At 52.6% G+C, this 19,099-nt stretch overlaps 1 protein-coding gene across 2 annotated transcripts; it reads left to right on the top strand.

The window, feature by feature from the left end:
• Window positions 1–585: 585 nt before the first annotated feature.
• LOC116956411 (signal peptide, CUB and EGF-like domain-containing protein 1) lies at window positions 586–18,291 on the top strand. 2 transcript variants are annotated; one of them, XM_032978003.2, is made up of 10 exons: window positions 586–1,192; window positions 2,579–2,701; window positions 4,068–4,172; window positions 5,240–5,350; window positions 8,336–8,497; window positions 10,144–10,350; window positions 12,260–12,460; window positions 13,866–14,051; window positions 14,495–14,574; window positions 16,118–18,291. In XM_032978003.2, exons 2-10 carry the CDS (start codon window positions 2,668–2,670, stop codon window positions 16,265–16,267), a joined length of 1,236 nt encoding a protein of 411 aa, XP_032833894.2. In that variant the 5' UTR covers window positions 586–1,192; window positions 2,579–2,667; the 3' UTR covers window positions 16,268–18,291. The 2 variants fall into 2 exon arrangements, with proteins under 2 accessions (XP_032833894.2, XP_075910392.1); XM_076054277.1 differs by lacking the exon at window positions 586–1,192 and having other exon boundaries at window positions 1,273–2,701.
• Window positions 18,292–19,099: the final 808 nt, after the last annotated feature.

Genomic DNA, 19,099 nt, shown 5'->3' with positions numbered 1-19,099 from the left:
AGGCTGGCCTGCCTACGATCCACCCGGGGTTTAACCAGACTGGATTGTGTGAGGAGCTCACAAATCCTTGAAAGATCTGGGCAAGGTCCCATCGGTGAGCTCCTCCGGCGGGCAAGGCTGCGATGGCTGGGTCATGTAGCCCGCATGCCCAGCCACCGCATGCCGAAACAGCTTTTGTTCGGCCGGATCGAGGGGGCTAAACGGGCGCGGCACGGGCTAGAGAAGAGATGGAGTGATGTCGTACAGGAGGACGTGGAGCTGAGTGGACTTGCCGATGACTGGTACCAGCGGTGTCAAGATCGGCCTCTGTGGAGGAGGCTCGTGAAGGACGCTACTGGGCAGTTGGAGGTAGTCGCCCTCCAACAACAACAACGGAGGGCGGAGGGAGCGACGCTCACAACGAGCGGAGCGCCGGGTGGCTAAAGCACAGCAGGTTGGCACAGTAGGGGGCACAGGTGGTGCATCAGCCAGTCATCTCAGTCAGTCGACCCGTGGCACCTGGGTCTGCCCCGTGACCTCCTGCCAGCGGGCGTTCGACACTTCACGTAGCCTCAATGTGCACATAGCCTGGCACAAGCGTCGTGGTGACGTCACCGCCACTTAGTGGCGAATGGCGGTTGTTGTTGTCTAGGTGTGTTTGTGTGTCTGTGTGTGTCTGGGTGTGTCTAGGTCTGTGTGTCTGTGTATGTGTATGTCTGTGTGTGTGTCTATGTGTGTGTGTGTCTGTGTATGTCTGTGTGTGTGTCTACGTGTGTGTCTGTGCGTGTATGTGGGGAGCGGTGGTGTAGCGGTAAGCGCGCTGCGCTACGAACCTGGCGACCCGAGTTCGATTGTCCAACACCCAGAGACGATTATCTGCACCCGTCCTGGGCCTCCCCTAGGTCGACTCAGCCTCAAATGAGTACCTGGTGCGGATGCGTAAAAACATCGCCACTGAGGGAGACGAAGGCGGCCGGGCGCGGTGCTGGTCACCCCACCCCCTCGTGCGCCGCTTAGGCGCTGCTCGCTAACAGCACTTGCCCCAGCAGTGTGCTAGGGCTACACGGGGGACCTTTGCCTCTGTGTGTGTGTGTAGACGTGGACGAGTGCTCGCAGCTCTCGCGGTGCGAGCACTCCTGCTCCAACCTCCCGGGCGGGTTCCTCTGCTCCTGCCGCCCGGGATTCGCGCTCTACGGACTCACACACTGCGGAGGTACAGCCCCCCAGCATAGCATCGCAGCATAGCATGGCGGCATAGCATGGCAGCATAGCATCGCAGCATAGCATGGCGGCATAGCATCGCAGCATAACATCACAGCATAGCATGGCAGCATAGCATGGCAGCATAGCATCGCAACATAGCACGGCAGCATAGCATCACAGCATTACATCACAGCATAGCATGGCAGCATACCATGGCAGCATAGCATCACAGCATAGCATCGCAGCATAGCATGACAGCATAGCATCGCAGCATAGCATCGCAGCATAGCATGGCAGCATAGCATCGCAACATAGCATCACAGCATAGCATCGCAGCATAGCATCACAGCATAACATCACAGCATAGCATGGCAGCATAGCATCGCAGCATAGCATCACAGCACAGCCCCCCAGCAGAGCATCGCAGCATAGCATGGCAGCATAGCATCGCAGCATAGCATGGCAGCATAGCATGCTAGCATAGCATCGCAGCATAGCCTGGAAAAGCATGGCATAACATGGCATGGCATCATACATGGCATTGAATCGCACCACAACATGGCATAGCATGGCATGGCAGCATAACATGGCATGGCATAGCATCGCAGCATAGCCTGGCATGGCATAGCATGGCATAGCATCGCATAGCATGCCATAGCATCACAGCATGGCATAGCGTCACATAGCATGGAAACATAACATCACAGCACAGCATCGCATAGCGTAGCAGCATAACGTTACATAGTATGTCATCGCATAGCATGGCATAGCATCACATAGCATAGCATCACAACATAGAGTAATATAGCATCACAACATAGCATCAGAGAGCACCACAGAATACCATCACATAGCATGGCATAGCATCACATCATAACCTCACATACCACAGACACACCATAACATTGCTTAGCATAGTATAAAGCACCATAGCATCGCATAGCATTACATAACATCACATAGCATAATATAAAACATAGCATCACAAAGCATAGCGTTGTAAAACAACACACAATTGCATCCCATGGTATTGAAAAGCATCACATAGCATAAACATAGCATTACACCGCATAACATAGCATAAAAGATAGCGTTACACAGCATAGCATACAAACATAGTATCACACAGCATGTCATAGTATAAATCATAACATTACAACGCATAGCATAAAACATAGCATCACGTAGCATTGCGTTGTAAAACAGCACACACCATAGCATCGCATTGTATTGCATAGCATAGCATTCTGTGAACATCGTATCAAGCATAGCGTCACGCGGCATAGCATGACACAGAAGAGAATCGCATAAACCACCACGGCGTCGCATAGCATAGCACCACGGAACAGCGTAGCGTGACACAGGTACGGTGTGCTGTGCGGGGTGCTGCGTGTAGACGTGGATGAGTGTGCTGTCGAGAAGGGCGGATGTGCCCACTCGTGCGTCAACAGCCAGGGCAGCTATGCGTGCGGCTGTCCTCCCGGGATGAGCCTGCACTGGAACCTCAAGGACTGCGTGGGTGAGTCACAGACACACAGACACACACCACACAGACACACACACCGTGCAGACACACACACACACCACACAGACACACACACCGCACAGACACACACACACACCGCACAGACACACACACACCGTGCAGACACACACACACCGCACAGACACACACACACCGTGCCGACACACACACACACCACACAGAGACACACACACACCGTGCAGACACACACACACCGCACAGACACACACACACCGTGCCGACACACACACACACCGTGCAGACACACACACACACCGTGCAGACACACACACACCGCACAGACACACACACCCCGCGCAGACACACACACACCGTGCAGACACACACACCGCACAGACACACACACGCCGCACAGACACACACACACACCGCACAGACACACACACACACCGTGCAGACACACACACACACCGCACAGACACACACACACTGCACAGACACACACACACCGCACAGACACACACACACACACCGCACAGACACACACACACACCGCACAGACACACACACACACCGCACAGACACACACACACACCGCGCAGACACAGACACACCGCACAGACACAAACACACCGTGCAGACACACACACACCGTGCAGACACACACACACCGCGCAGACACACACACACAGACACACACAGACACACACACACCACACAGACACACACACCGCACAGACACACACACACACCGCACAGACACACACACACCGCACAGACACACACACCACACAGACACACACACACCGCACAGACACACACACACACCACACAGACACACACACACCGCACAGACACACACACACCGTGCAGACACACACACACCGTGCAGACACACACACAGACACACACACACCGCACAGACACACACACACCGTGCAGACACACACACACACCGCGCAGACACACACACACACCGTGCAGACACACACCACACAGACACACACCACACCAACACACACACACCGTGCAGACACACACACCGTGCAGACACACACACACCGTGCAGACACACACACACTGCACAGACACACACACACCGCACAGACACAGACACACACCACGCAGACACGCACACCGTGCAGACACACACACACACCACACAGACACACACACCGTGCAGACACAAACACACCACACAGACACACACACCGTGCAGACGCACACCAACAACCACACAGACGATACTATCTCTATGGTCGGCCACTTAGTGGTGAATGGCGGTTGTTGTTATTGTTGTTGTTACTATTGTTATTATTGTTGGTGTTATTGTTGTTATTGTTGTTGGTGTAATTGTTGTTATTGTTGTTGTTGTTATTGTTGTTGTCTCGATTCACAGACGTGTGTGCACGGCTCTCCGTAAGGCCGTCTGTGATGTCCAACCCTCGCCCCCTCCTTCACTCTTCGCCTAACCAGCACCTCCACCCAGCGTGCTCCACTGCAGGTGATGCTGGAGGTGGCCGTGGTGGTGGTGGTGGTTGAGGTGGTGGTAATGATGATGATGGTTGTGGTGGTGATAATGGTGGTTGTTGTGATGGTGATGATGGTGGTGATTGTGGTCATGGTGATGATGGTGGTTGTGGTGATGATGATGGTATTGGTGATGATGGTAGTGGTGGTGGTGATGAAGATGATGGTGGTGATTGTGGTCGTGGTGGTGATGATGATGGTGGTGGTGATGATGGTGGTGATTGTGGTCGTGGTGAAGATGATGGTGGTGATTGTGGTCGTGGTGGTGGTGATGATGATGGTGGTGATTGTGGTCGTGGTGGTGATGATGATGGTGGTGGTGATGATGGTGGTGATTGTGGTCGTGGTGAAGATGATGGTGGTGATTGTGATCGTGGTGGTGATGATGATGGTGGTGGTGATGATGGTGGTGATTGTGGTCGTGGTGAAGATGATGGTGGTGATTGTGGTCGTGGTGGTGATGGTGGTGGTGATGAAGATGATGGTGGTGATTGTGGTCGTGGTGGTGATGATGATGGTGGTGGTGGTGGTGATGATGGTGGTGATTGTGGTCGTGGTGAAGATGATGGTGGTGATTGTGGTCGTGGTGGTGATGGTGGTGATGATAGTGGTCGTGGTGGTGATGGTGGTGGTGGTGATGATAGTGGTGATTGTGGTCGTGGTGAAGATGATGGTGGTGATTGTGGTCGTGATGATGGTGGTGGTGGTGGTGAAGATGATGGTGGTGATTGTGGTCGTGATGATAATGGTGGTGGTGGTGGTGATGATGGTGGTGGTGGTGGTGAAGATGATGGTGGTGATTGTGGTCGTGGTGATGATGATGGTGGTGGTGATGAAGATGGTGGTGGTTGTGGTCGTGGTGGTGATGATGATGGTGATGATGATTGTGGTCGTGGCGATGATGATGGTGGTGGTGAAGATGATGGTGGTGATTGTGGTCATGGTGGTGATGATGATGGTGATGATGATGGTGGTCGTGGTGATGGTGGTGATGCTAATGATGGTGGTGACCACGACGAAGCTGACCGCGATGTTTGACAGCCAGCTGCGTTGCGGTGTTGCATAGCGCGGGACACCACGGGGAAGCTTGCGTGCTGTGCCCAGCCGTCGCGAAACACCCCGGCCAGACCCTCGACGTCTCCGACTGCGGCGGTGAGTAGCAGCCAATCAAGCTCACCAAGCCGTCAGCTACAGCTAACAAACGATCTCAACAACCACTGACCGATGATAATAATGATGATGATAATGATGATGATAACGACGAATGATCCCGTGGTGATGGTAATGCTACTACGGGCAGCCTGCACGTCCTTAAATGTGACATTTTAAGGCCGGAACGGCACACCCCGAGCAATGCCCATTTTAAATAATATAAATATGTCATCTCCATATATATAAAAGGCAAAGACGTGATTATGTGTGTCTGTTGAAAATGTTTAGCGTACTTCCCGACATGCAACAAACTTGAAATTTGCCATGTGGGTACTTTCCAGACTGTACGCCATACAAAAACTATAAAAATACACTTTAGTTTTTTTAGGGGGGGGGGGGGAGCTCAATAATACATTTATTCTTTGCATGGCAAGTGAGCTGTGACGTCAAATCTGTCATGTGACCCGCGCACGTGGAAGCGTAACGCATTGTAGTGTAGTGGTTAGCGCTACGCCGCGCTACGAACCCGGCGACCCGAGTTTGATTCCCGCTCACGGCCACCACCGGTGACGATTATTTCAACCGCTCCTGGGCCTCCCCTAGGTCGACTCAGCCTCAAACGAGTAACTGTTGTGGTGTGTGAACATCGCCACTGGGGAGACAAAGGCGGCCGGGCGTGGTGGATCCAAGTCCCGGGCGAAGCCGGCTAGTACAGCTAGTAGTATAATATATACGGGACCTTTTTTCCAGTATCAAAGTATACGATAAATAAGAATACGTGCTTTCCTCTGCCCGGCAATAACACCAGAGTCGTGTTGAGATGTTCGAACACCAAACAGAAGAAACCTTTTGCAAGGGATAAAGTTTACTGCATTAGCCTCACACAGTACTTGCGGTGGACATGTAAACAAAACTCTGGTAGTAATAATAATAATCTATGGGCATTGTCTTTTTACACTTGATTGGCCTGCACCAGAGACAAGCAGCATTATTTAGGGCCCAGTCTCACCACCAGTGTCACACCAGAGAACAACACCAAAAAGGCGACCAGTACAAGCACAATGCCACTTATCATTGCATGTGAGGCTCGGGGGTGAGCAGATTTTTCACGGAATACCTTTTTTTTCCCAGTTTCAAAGTATTAAAACTAATCAAATGGGCTTTACCCTGCCTGGCAGAAAAACAGGGGTCGTGTTGAGATGTTCGAACACCAAACACAAACCTTTTGCAAGGGATCGAGTTTACTACATTAACTACACACACACACAGCAGTACATGCGGTGAACATGCAAACACAACATGGTTCTCACATCTACACAGCAGCAGCATCAGCAGCAGCATCAGCAGCAGCATACGTTTGTTGTTGCTGTTGTTTGTGTTGTGTGGGTATAGGAGCTCGCTAACAGCACTTGCCCCAACAGTCTGTTACGGGCTATACGAGCGATCTTTGTCTTTTTGGGGAGCGGTAGTGCAGTGGTTAGCATACACGCACACACACACAGACAGATAGCAGGTAAATGAAAGAACAATAGTTGAATTTTGATTTAAAGCTTTCGTGACTGCAGGGATTCATATTCTCGGTTCTTTCGGTAAAGTCACCACGTAGAAGAACCAAGAATAACAAACGTTGAGTTCGGATGCTTGCTTGTACAGGGCGAGAGAACTCATATAGCCCCCCACAGAAACGCAGCATCCGCAGCATCAGCGACCATCACCATCACATTGGCAGCAGACGAATGCTGGCAGAAAACTCTTGCAAATGAGCCTCTCTATCCTGGGTCTCTCTCTCTCTCTAGATACAGAAAATCATAATATTCCACCCAGCCACTTAGCTGTTTTCCAGAAGCCACCTGGCCACAAGTGACGGATAGCTCGACCCCGAGCGGCTTGTCGTCGTCATCATCGCGTCGACATTTAGAACGGCAGCCAGACGTTCTGTCCACGTTGCTTCTAAATGCGGAGGGGGGAAACCGGGGGTCCCGAATGACAAATCCACGGGCAGAGGGAGAGAGAAACACGCAAACTTCGACTATACAGCAGCAGGCGTCTGTCCCGTGAACCTCCTGCACCTAGCCTGTACACAATCCACATGGTGATGTCACCGACACTTAGTGGTGAAGAAGAAAAACAAACGGAGGACCCGGACAGGAATCCACTCCGACCACGGGGAGCGAGAGAGAGAGCGAGAGAGAGAGTGAGAGAAAGAGCGAGAGAGAATGAGTGAGATTGAGAGAGAGAGTGAGTGAGAGTAAGTGAGTGAGAGAGTGAGTGAATGAGTGCGTGAGAGTGATAGAGTGAGTGAGAGAGTGAGTGAGATTGAGAGAGTGAGTGAGATTGAGAGAGTGGGTGAGAGTGAGTGAGAGTGAGAGCGAGTAAGTGAGAGTGAGAGAGTGAGTGAGTGAGAGTGAGATTGAGAGATTGAGAGAGTGAGAGAGTGAGTGAGTGAGATTGAGAGGGTGAGTGAGAGTGAGTGAGAGTAAGTGAGGGTGAGTGAGTGAGTGAGATTGAGAGAGTGAGTGAGAGTGAATGCGTGAGAGTGAGATTGAGAGAGTGAGTGAGTGAGATTGAGAGAGTGAGTGAGAGTGAGTGAGATTGAGAGAGTGAGTGAGAGTGAGTGAGAGTGAGTGAGATTGAGAGAGTGAGTGAGAGTGAGATTGAGAGAGTGAGTGAGAGTGAGTAATTGAGAGTGAGTGAGAGTAAGTGAGAGAGTGAGAGAGAGTGAGTGAGATTGAGAGAGTGAGTGAGAGTAAGTGAGAGTGAGTGAGATTGAGTGAGAGAGTGAGTGAGAGTGAGAGCGAGTAATTGAGAGTGAGTGAGAGTGAGTGAGAGAGTGACTCACTCAGACACAGAACACGCAACACTTGTAAATACACAAGAGGCGTCATCACCTCCGGGCGGGGGGAGTCGAACGCGACGAACCTCCTCGCACGCGAGTCGGGGGAGCTCACGGCCTCGTCCCGAACCGCGGCGCGCGCCTTGCCGCAGTGCCGTGCCCCGCAGGCTCCGTGTCGCCGGACGGGTTCGAGCCCTGCTCCCCGTGCCCCCGGGGCTCCTACCAGGCGGAGGCGGGGCGCGTGGCGTGCGCGCCGTGCAGGGGCCGCGCACGGAGGACGCGAGGAGCACGCTTCGGGGATTGCGACGCGCGCGGTGAGTCGGGGGTGGGGGGGTGGGGGGGGCGAGGGAGGGGGGGCGAGGGAGGGGGGCGAGGGAGGGGGGGGTGCGAGGGAGGGGGCGAGTGAGGGGGGGGGTACCCACCGTGACGAGGAGATTGTTCACTTGCCTCGGCCGGTAGCTACTACTAACAACAACAACAATAATAAAATAGTCGCCGCGTGTTTGTAAGGCGCCTGACACTGACGTCTCACGGCGCCTTGTAAGATTGAGGTTAACGAGAAGGCCGAGAGATAAGGGGGAGCTGCATAGAATATACGAACTTAATAAAATGCGGGTTTTCATTGTTTAGATGCCACTTAAACGTATCCACAGTGTCTCGTTAAACGCATTTCCAGCGGCAGGGAATTTCACGACAGAGGCGTAGACACAAGGAAATGCCGCTCGCCCCAGGAACGTGGCCAAGAGGCTAAGCGTCACCGCCGAACACAATGAGAACACATGGAGGAGCGTCGTTGCCCGAAACGTCGCCTATTATGTTTTGTTTTATTCAGGGGACACGCGCGCACGCGGTGGCGGCGGTGTTTTTATTCACGAAAGTGGGAACTTCGGGACGCCACGGTAGCTATGAGATGTTGACTACCTCGCCTGGCATACAGGAGGTCGTGGGTTCCATCCCGACCCTGACGCCTGCTGCTGTATGTTTAGAGTTAGCGGTGTCTCTCTCATCATCATCACGGTGGCTATGAGATGTTGACTACCTCGCCTGGCATACAGGAGGTCGTGGGTTCCATCCCGACCCTGACGCCTGCTGCTGTATGTTTAGAGTTAGCGGTGTCTCTCTCATCATCATCACGGTGGCTAGGAGACGTTAACTACCTCGCCTGGTATACAGGAGGTCATGGGTTCGATTCCGACCCTGACACCTGCTGCTGTATATTTGGAGTTTGCGTGTCTCTCTCTCTCCCCGTGGTCGCGTGGATTTTTCTCCGAGTCCTCCGATTTTGCCCCTCCACATTTAGAATCAGCGTCACGCGTTTAGTGCATTTGGCTACTGCAATAAATTTCCACGTGCTGATGATGATGATGACGACAAGCCATTTTATTTGTTTGAGCTATCATTTGTGGCCAGGTCGCCGCCTCTGTGCGTGCGTGTGCACGCGTGTGTGTATGTGGTGTATCTGTGTCAGGGGAGACAAAGGCGGCCGGGCGTGGTGCTGGCCACCCACCCCCTCGTGCGCCGTGCCGGCCTTCATAGGTGCTGCTCGCTAACAGCACTTGCCCCAACAGTCTGCTAAGGCTATACGGGAGGCCTTTATCTTGTGTCCTCGCTAATAGCACTTGCCCCAAGTCTGTTAAAGTCCGTATGGGGGATCTTTGTATTTGGTGCGTCTGCTCAGCACACTGCACTATAAACCTGGCGACCTGGGTTCGACTCCCCGCCACGGCTAACGTTAGTGATATCCGAACAAGTTCTGGGACTCTTCTAGGTTAACCCAGCCTGAAAATGACGCACCTGGCGCGGTGTGTAAATAAACATCAGCGCTGGGGAGACAAAGGCGACCGGGGATCGTTCTGGCCATGCCAGGCGCTTCCTGCGCCGTGCCAGCCTTAATAAGTACAGCATTTGCCCCAACCAGTCTGCCTAGGCTATAAGGGGGATCTTTGCCTTTGTTTTGCAGTTCTCTGCCCACCCGGCCACTACTATGAACAGTCAACATCATCATCATCATCACCATCATCAACATCACCATCATCATCATCCATGCACTGCCACCGCTGCCCTCGGGGCTCCTACCAGGCGAGGTCGGGACAGCGGTGGTGCTCTCCATGCCCCCAGGGCAGCACCACGGACAGCGACGGCGCCACCAGCCTCACGCAGTGCAAAGGTACAGGTTAGACACCTAGCGCCCGGCTGAGGTCAATGATGCCGGTAACTGGTGATGGTGATGATGATGATGATGTTATTGTTGATGGTGATGATGGTGATGTTGTTATTATTGATGATGGTGATGACGCTGCTGCTACTTACGACGTAAATGACTGCTACCGATGATGATGATGATGGTGCTGTTGCTAATACCGCTGCTGCTGATGAAGGCGGTGCGAACGATGATAAACACGACGATGGTGACGATGACCAACACTTTGGATGCTGATGCGACTGCCGACGACAAAGCTGCTGCTGATGCTGATGATACCGATTCGATTTTGATTGAGCCGCGCCGCCATGCTCCTCATCAGCTCACATCAACACATTTGATATGTCCACCTCCCCCCCCCCCCACCCCCAGTGGCAGATGTCTCTGTGCAGCCAAATGTGTGACTTAGCTCCTGGCCCTGCGAGCGATCATGAGTCTGCCAGTAGGGGGGGGGGGGGGGTGGGGGGCAATTGTCGCTGCTGTGTGGCCTAGCCGAGATGTCAACTCCATCGCCCGGCATGCAGGAGGTCGTGGGTTCAATCCCGATCCTGACGCCTGCTGCTGTATATTTGGAGTTTGCGTTTCTCATCATCATCATCATCACGGTGGCTATGATATGTTAACTACCTCGCCTGGTATACAGGAGGTCGTGGGTTCCATCCCGACCCTGTGACGCCTGCTGCTGTATATTTGGAGTTTGCGTCTCTCATCATCATCACGGTGGCTAGGAGATGCTAACTATCTCGCCTGGTATACAGGTGGTCGTGGGTTCGATCCCGACCCTGATGCCTGCTGCTGTATATTTGGAGTTTGTAGTCTCTCTCTCTCTCTCCCCGTGGTCGCGTGGATTTTTCTCCGGGTCCTCCGATTCTTCCCGTGCGTATTTCGAATCAACGTGCTGTTTGAGTATTTGCCTGCTCCAAATTTCCACGTGATGATGCTAAGCCATCACGTGTGGCCTGGTCGCTTCTGAAAAAGAGCTGTATTGCTCAGTGGGCCTTACCTGGTAAAATTAAAACTAGTTTAAATAGTCTTTAAAGTTTAATATTCCCGAAAGAGTAATTTACAGGTCATATTCAAATTTGGCAAGTTGTTTATTTTACAGGGTAAGGCCCACTGAGCTTTCCAGCTCTTTTTCAGAAGCGATCTGGCCATAAATTACACTGCATCACTGTAGCGCTCAGCCGGGCAGCTCAAGAAAGTAGTTCATTGTCGACCGATCAGAAACCACGTTATAACGTGGAGCGTGAGTTCCACGTTATAACGTAGCGCGAGTTCCACGTTATAACGTAGCGCGAGTATCACGTTATAACGTAGCGAGAGTTCCACGTTATAACGTAGCGAGAGTTCCACGTCATAACGTGGAGCGCGAGTTACACATTATAACGTGGAGCGCGAGTTCCACGTCATAACGTGGAGCGCGAGTTACACGTTATAACGTGGAGCGTGAGTTACACGTCATAACGTAGCGCGAGTTCCACGTCATAACGTGGAGCGCGAGTTCCACGTCATAACGTGGAGCGCGAGTTCCACGTCATAACGTGGAGCGTGAGTTCCACGTTATAACGTAGCGCGAGTTACACGTTACAACGTGGAGCGCGAGTTACACGTTACAACGTAGCGCGAGTTACACGTTACAACGTAGCGCGAGTTACACGTTATAACGGAGGACACACGTTCCGCCATATGCGAACAATGTTCCCCTAATGGAAGAATCGCGTTGTAGCGATAGAGAGAGAGAGAGAACAAAACAAACAACAAAAAAACCCGCGTTACATAGAGCGGTGTGAACACCGCCACACGTTAAGCGAGGACTTGCCGCGCCGCGGGTGGAGCGATCTTTATCTTCGGGGGGGGGGGGGGGTGGGTTGGCAAGGTGCCCGCTGTGGCGGGGACCTGGGGGACCTGGTGGGCGAGCTGGAGAGCCCCAACCACCCCGGGAGCTACCCCGTGCCGGCCTCGTGCCAGTGGCTCGTCACGGCCCCTGCGCGTCACCGCCTCCTGCTGCTGCTGCCGGAGGCGGAGCTTCGCCCCTGTGACGTCGCCTGCACCGACCGCCTGTCGGTCAAGGCCAGCCGTGAGTTCGTGGACATGCACGACGCGGGGTGCAGGCGCCGTGCGCCGTGCAACGCGCAGTGCCGCGTGCAATGTATGGTTCGCAGTGCAACGCGCAGTGCCGCGTGCAATGTACAGCGCACAGCGCGATGCACAGTGCGATGCGCCACGTGCTGTGCGACGTACAGTGTGCTGCGCAACACACTGTATAATATAGGGTAGAGGTTTCCCCTCGCTCTGTGCGGGTGGTAGTAGTAGTAGTGGTAGTAGATGCGTTCCGAAATAATGGGGCGCACGAAGCCAAACCGCACGAGGCGTCAGCTGCCTGCCGAGTAGCGCCCTCAATGCACACACACAGTGCATGAAATACAAACACAGTACACACAGTACACACGGTACCTTGCTGTACCACGCCCGACCGCATATCCGCATCTGAGTGAATTCAAACCAAACACGTGTCGCTCACTTCCGGTTGAACGAAGTTAGCCGCCGTACATACAGCCCGAACACCATGCGAGTGTATTGATTTCAGGTCGTTGATTCAAAAGAGAATATCATTTCGATTTAAAGCTTTCGTGACTGCAAGGATTCGTCTTCTTTGGTTCTTTCGGTAAAGTCACCACCACGTAGAATGAGAATGAAATAATAAATTAATGAAATAAAATAACGCAATAAAATTCTCACGACGTTTTTCGGCCACAACACGAGAAGGCCACTTGTGTTGTGGCCGAAACGTCGTGAGAATTTTATTGTGTTATTTTATTAATTTATTATTTTATTCTCATCCTACGTTACTTTACCGAAAGAACCAAAGAGAATATCATTATCCGCGAAATCCGGTATTCACGAGCATCACCGGAACGTGTCCCTCGCGGATAACGAGGGAACCCCGCAATTTACACGCTCACGAAATTTGCTTTTCACGAGCATCACCGGAACGTGTCCCTCGCGGATAACGAGGGAACACCGCAATTTGCACCCTCACGAAATTTGCCTTTCACGAGCATCACCGGAACGTGTCCCTCGCGGATAACGAGGGAACGCCGCAATTTGCACCCTCACGAAATTTGCTTTTCAGGAGCATCACCGGAACGTGTCCCTCGCGGATAACGAGGGAACGCCACAATTTGCACGCTCACGAAATTTGCCTTTCACGAGCATCACCGGAACGTGTCCCTCGCGGATAACGAGGGAACGCTGCAATTTGCACCCTCACGAAATTTGCTTTTCAGGAGCATCACCGGAACGTGTCCCTCGCGGATAACGAGGGAACGCCACAATTTGCACACTCACGAAATTTGCTTTTCACGAGCATCACCGGAACGTGTCCCTCGCGGATAACGAGGGAACGCCGCAATTTGCACGCTCACGAAATTTGCTTTTCACGAGCATCACCGGAACGTGTCCTTAACGAGGGGCCGCTGCAGTGTCACCGCAGGGCCGCGTGTGGCTCGAGCTGTGCTCGTCACGCGCGCGACCCCTGCTGCTCAACGTCCCGGCGCGGCGAGTCTGGGTCGACTTCTCCTCCTCCTCCGGCTCAACGGGCATCGCCGCAGCAGAGGCAGAGGGCGCGACAGCGGCGGGCTTCCACATGGACTACGTGGCCTACCACGGTACACATGGACAAATATCGCCCGTGTAGCCTTGAGAGACCGCACAGCACATCGAGACTTTTAGCGAGTTGCAGCACCTATGAAGGCCGGCACGGCGCACGAGGGGGTGGTTGGCCAGCACCACGGCCCGGCCACTTTTTGCTCCCCGGTGGCGATGTTTGCACACCGCACCAGGTACTCACTTAAGGCTGAGTCGACCTAGGGGAGGCCAAGGACCAGTTCAGATAACCGTCACCGGTGTTGGCCGTGAGCGGGAATTGAACTCGAGTCGTGGGGTTGGTGGCACGATGCTCTAAACACTCCAAAGAGAAAGATCTCCCCCCAGGGTTTGTAGCACAGCAGCGCGCTAACCACTGCACTACCCACAGTGATACATACATACCACGGTACGCACACAGTGGTAACTCGTGGTAAATGTCATGGTGAACACTCTGGCCCTCCAGAGGAATACGAAGACCTCATCCAGGACATCATCAGCGATGGTCATCTCTACTCCTTCGAGTCTCATCAACAGGTGCTCAAGGTCAGTCCATCTCCCTGTCTACGAGATGTCTACATTTTTACAAATCGTCTACGTTTTGCCTTGAGACGGAGACTGCATTCGAAATACTATAGCGATAATAAAAAAAACCAGGAGAGCTACACTAAGTCTGATGACTCTTTGTCACGAGGGTTCTGCTATACTGGGTTAAAAAAAGCAACACATATAAAGCAACACAGACGGTCAAAACACAATTAACGCATAGCCCGATTGATAACGTTACTTTACCGAAAAAAACAAAGATTAAAAGCAACACAAATGTATAGTTAGTGAGTTCATCCTCTTCATCCCCTATTGGACATAAGGCCGCACAATGAGTTCCCTCCGCTTCTTGTTGAGCCTCACCCCAAGATAGGTTGATCGCTGCTGCCAGCTCAACCTTAATGGCAGGCGGTGGGAAAAAAATGTTCTGCCCAGGGCTACTTGGATATTTATAACATCATTCGCGGGCCATACACAATTACCAACTGAAAAATTAGCCTGTTATTTTTGGTCAAACATTGAATTAACTCGCCCCTAATGCGATGGCTGGAACCGCTTCTCTTTGGCGAGGTGTGTGATGATGTTAGCCGGTATTGACGATGTTGCTACTCGCAACTGCTTTTTCCAGGTTTGCTCCTAGATTTATTGAATTTCGAGTCCCGCCTGCGGTTGCCTTGGCAGGGTCACACCAGATGATTTCGCGGGCCGTATACGGCCCGCGGGTCGGACGTTCCTCACCCCTACCTTACGGCCTTGCACCAGGTGGTCTCGGGTCAACCCAGGTTTTCTTTTGCCTGGTGGTGGCCACCTTAGGGACGTTTTTGGTATACGGTCCCTGGTCCTTTCTGTGAACATGTTCGAGCCATCTGAGTCACCGTCTCTCACGAGGGGACAACAACCCCACACAGATGTAAACAGACGGAGATCAGTCAACACTTTTCTGCACCGCCTTCTGGCGAGCTCATTCCTCTTCAGGCTCCGACCCTTCCTGTTTAGTTCCCGCCCCCCTCCTCGTTAAGCCCCACCCCTTCCTCCTTAGGCTCCATCCCCTCCTCTTCAGGCCCTGCCCCTTCCTCTTTAGCTCCCACCGTCTTCTTTGTATGCTCCGCCCCCCCCTCGCCTCACAGTCCCACCCCTTCGCACTTAGGCCCCGCACCTTCCTCTGTAGGTTCCGCCCCGTTCTCCGGACGAACGGGGCTTGGGTTTGTTGTGTGGGCTTGTGTTTTTAAAGGTGTATGTGGCCACTGTGTTCCACGGTGAGACTCGGCCAGAGCCGAGGTGATTTGGAGTGAGGGATGGCGTGATCGGTGGGTCATGGTGGGGGCTGTAAAATGGGGGGGGGGGGGGAGGGTGGTATACATGCGCAGTAGTTGGGGTAGCGATTTTCCGATATTGTGGCCAAGCTTAGACCATCGGTCTCATCATTTGTCTGCGAGAGACCCCAATCGGAAACCTGGGCGCGAGGGCATTCATCAGATGCATATCTTTAACAAATCTCTCTCTCTCTTTTGTCCTTCTTCCCCTCTCCGTCTTTCGTTCTCAGAACAAGAAGCTGGTAAAGACCCTATTCGAAGTCCTGGCGAATCCTCACAGCTACTTCAAGTCCACGTCTCAGCACGCCAAGAATCTATTTCCAAAGTCCTTCCTGCGCTTTCTAAAATCCAAGATCTCGCGATACCTCCACCCCTTATAAGTAAGGCGCGGCAGCTGAGCGGCCGCCTGGAGCGCGACGTCCATTTTTTTTTTTTCCCACTGGCACAACCGATCCTTGCCGGTGCCGGCCCCCGGCTGGCGAGTCGTTTGTTTTCCACTGGCACAACTAAGCCGTGCCGGTGCTGGCACCCCGGCTGGTGGGTCTGGTTTTTTTTATTTTCCTTCCACCGCAGAAGCCGAGCCGTCGACGTCCCACGGCCGGGTCGTCGGCACCCGCCCACCGGCGTCCGCTTGGGCCCCCGGAATCAGATTCGGACGTCGCGTTGGTTCGCGGCGGCGGCGGCGGCCTCTGACGCCGCAGAACTGTCGCTGTGGAAAACAGCGCCCGGAAAACCAGCGAAGGGCCCAATAACGCCGGCCCCGGCTCTCGGGTCTGGCAGAGGGGAAAATGGTGAAGGGGGGGGGGGGTAATATTCCTTTTTTACGAAAAATCCTTGGGCCAAATTTGCGCGCTCGCTAAACGGCGGCGTCCGCGGATATTTGGTCAGGGCAACGCCGAGTTCTCGACGTTTTTTATTCGACAAAATAAAAATAGAAATGTGGCAGTCGCCGCAAACAAGAAATTCGGTGGAAAAGCCAACTCAACTATAACATTTTATTGTTACCAGGTGAAGGCCCACTGAGCCGTGTCGCTCTTGTTTCAGGAGTGACCTGGCCTATCGCAAACGATCGCTGAACGAAGTGGCTTATCGTCATCGTGTGGAAATGTATAGCAGCCGAATACTCTGAATGCACGTGGATTCTGAATGCGGAGGGAAAAACCGGAGGATCCGGGGAAAAATCCACACGAGCACAGAGAGAGAGACACCGCAAACTGCAAATATATAGCAGCAAGCGTCAGGGTTGGGATCAGACCCACGACCTCCTGTATACCAGGCGAGGTAGTTAACATCTCATAGCCACCGTGATGATGATGATGATGAGAGAGACGCCACAAACTCCAAACATACAGCAGACGTCAGGATCGGGATCGAACCCGCAACCTCCTGTACCCCAGGCGAGGTAGTTAACATCTCGCCAAAGTACGAAACATTTTCTTGGCGTGATTTACGGCCAGCGCAGATGCCGAAGCGTCCGCGGTAAAAAAAAAAAATGTTTAAGTTATTCTGCCGCGTTGACAGTTTTCCCTTTTATTTTTTTATTTTTTTACGTACGCCCGTGTTGTTCGAAGGGCCCGTGGCGAGATTGTTGGTCGCGCGCAGCCGTGCGCACCGCAGCTCCCCCACTCCGGTTACGGTCGAGAGGGCGGGAATTGAGGTTGGCGGTGGTGGGCACGAGAGTTCTCCTGGACGAAACTCAATGATCCACGCGGTTTGCATGCGGGCATTTCCGCGCCTCCGATTACACACACGGTTGGCTCTCGTACGGTGCGAAAGAAGTTCAGCATACGTTTCAGTTTTCAGTTTCATGCGTTAGGCATAACCCTGTGAGCCATGCGGCTCTTTGACTCGGGTGCAACCGCGATGAGAAACATCTGAAAGTGACTACGCGCGACAGGAAAAATCCCGGAAAAAAACAGCAAAGTCTTCCAGAAAAAGCACCGCATTTTCACCAGTGGGATGCAAGTCAAACATTAACAACCATAAGACAATTTAGATTAAAGTTATCAGGCTAGCTCTGTACTTAAACAGACAAACATGGCCAAACGGAGGCGTTTTAAAAATCACCAAGATAAAGCTATAAAAAACAACGTGACAGTGATCACAGTAACTGATGCATACGGTACATGCATCAGCAGCAACAGGATCATCTTCGGCTGCTGCGTTATCGTCGCAGGTTGTAATCGTTATTTGTGCGATGCTCTCTTCTTTGTGACGTGACAGAGACTCGTCAGAGTGATGTGGAATGTACGGAAACTGCTGGCTCCTAAATCCGGCTAATCGTGGCTGGCCTGTGACTGCTGATAACCCAAAGCCCCCTGCCATAAAACAAATGGCATTGATAGACTCGTGGTGCTTTAAGTTAATGCATTCCATCTTTTATTAAAGAAGCATGATGAACCTATACACGTGTGTGAGTTGTATTTGAAATATACGTACACGTACATTGTCTGATATTTGTTAAAAAAAAAAAACAATCAACGTGTACCGTCCACCGTGTTATCAGTCCACTACATTTTTTTTATTTCACCAGTTAAAGGCCCCTCTGAGCGATGTGGTTATTTTTCTCGAAGCGACCCTGGCGACGAATGATAGCCCGACGAAGTGGTTTATCATCTTCGCGTGGAAAGGTACAGCCGTAGCCATATATTACAAATGCATGTCGAGGGGAAAAAACGGAAGAGCCGAAAAAATAATCCACGTGGCCACGGGAAGAGAGAGAGAGAGACGCAAACTCCAAATATACAACAAGTGCCAGGGGTCGGGATCGAACCCACGTTCTACCTGTATACCAGGCGAGGTAGTTAACATCTCCAAGGCACCGTGATGATGATGATGATGAGCGCGAGAGACACGCAAACTCCAAATATACAACAGGCGTCAAGGGTCGGGATCGAACCCATGCCCTCCTGTATACCAGGCGAGGTAGTTAACATCTCTCCAAAAAGTGTCGCCCTACGTTCCCATGAAAAACAAACATTCCTCAAGAACACCACCACTACCACCACCGTGTGGTAGTGGTGATGGTGGTGTAGAACACCGAATGTGTTTGTAAAACAGTCGACGTTTCGGCCAATGACCCTCCTTCAAGCGGGCCTCAGCGGAAGCGCGGTGTGCATTGGTCAACGTCCCCAGGGTCTGTCAGCTTCACGCTCAGTGGGGGGTGGCGGGCAGTGTGTTATTATCCTAGGAGCACAAGTTGCTACAAATGC

This window comes from Petromyzon marinus, chromosome 65 (assembly GCF_048934315.1).
Source record: "Petromyzon marinus isolate PM22_M1 ecotype Great Lakes invasive population chromosome 65, UKy_Petmar_22M1.pri1.0, whole genome shotgun sequence".
NCBI classification, from domain to species: domain Eukaryota; kingdom Metazoa; phylum Chordata; class Hyperoartia; order Petromyzontiformes; family Petromyzontidae; genus Petromyzon; species Petromyzon marinus.
The sequence above is the reverse complement of the archived record's forward strand: the minus strand, read 5'-3'. Positions and strand labels throughout refer to the sequence as shown.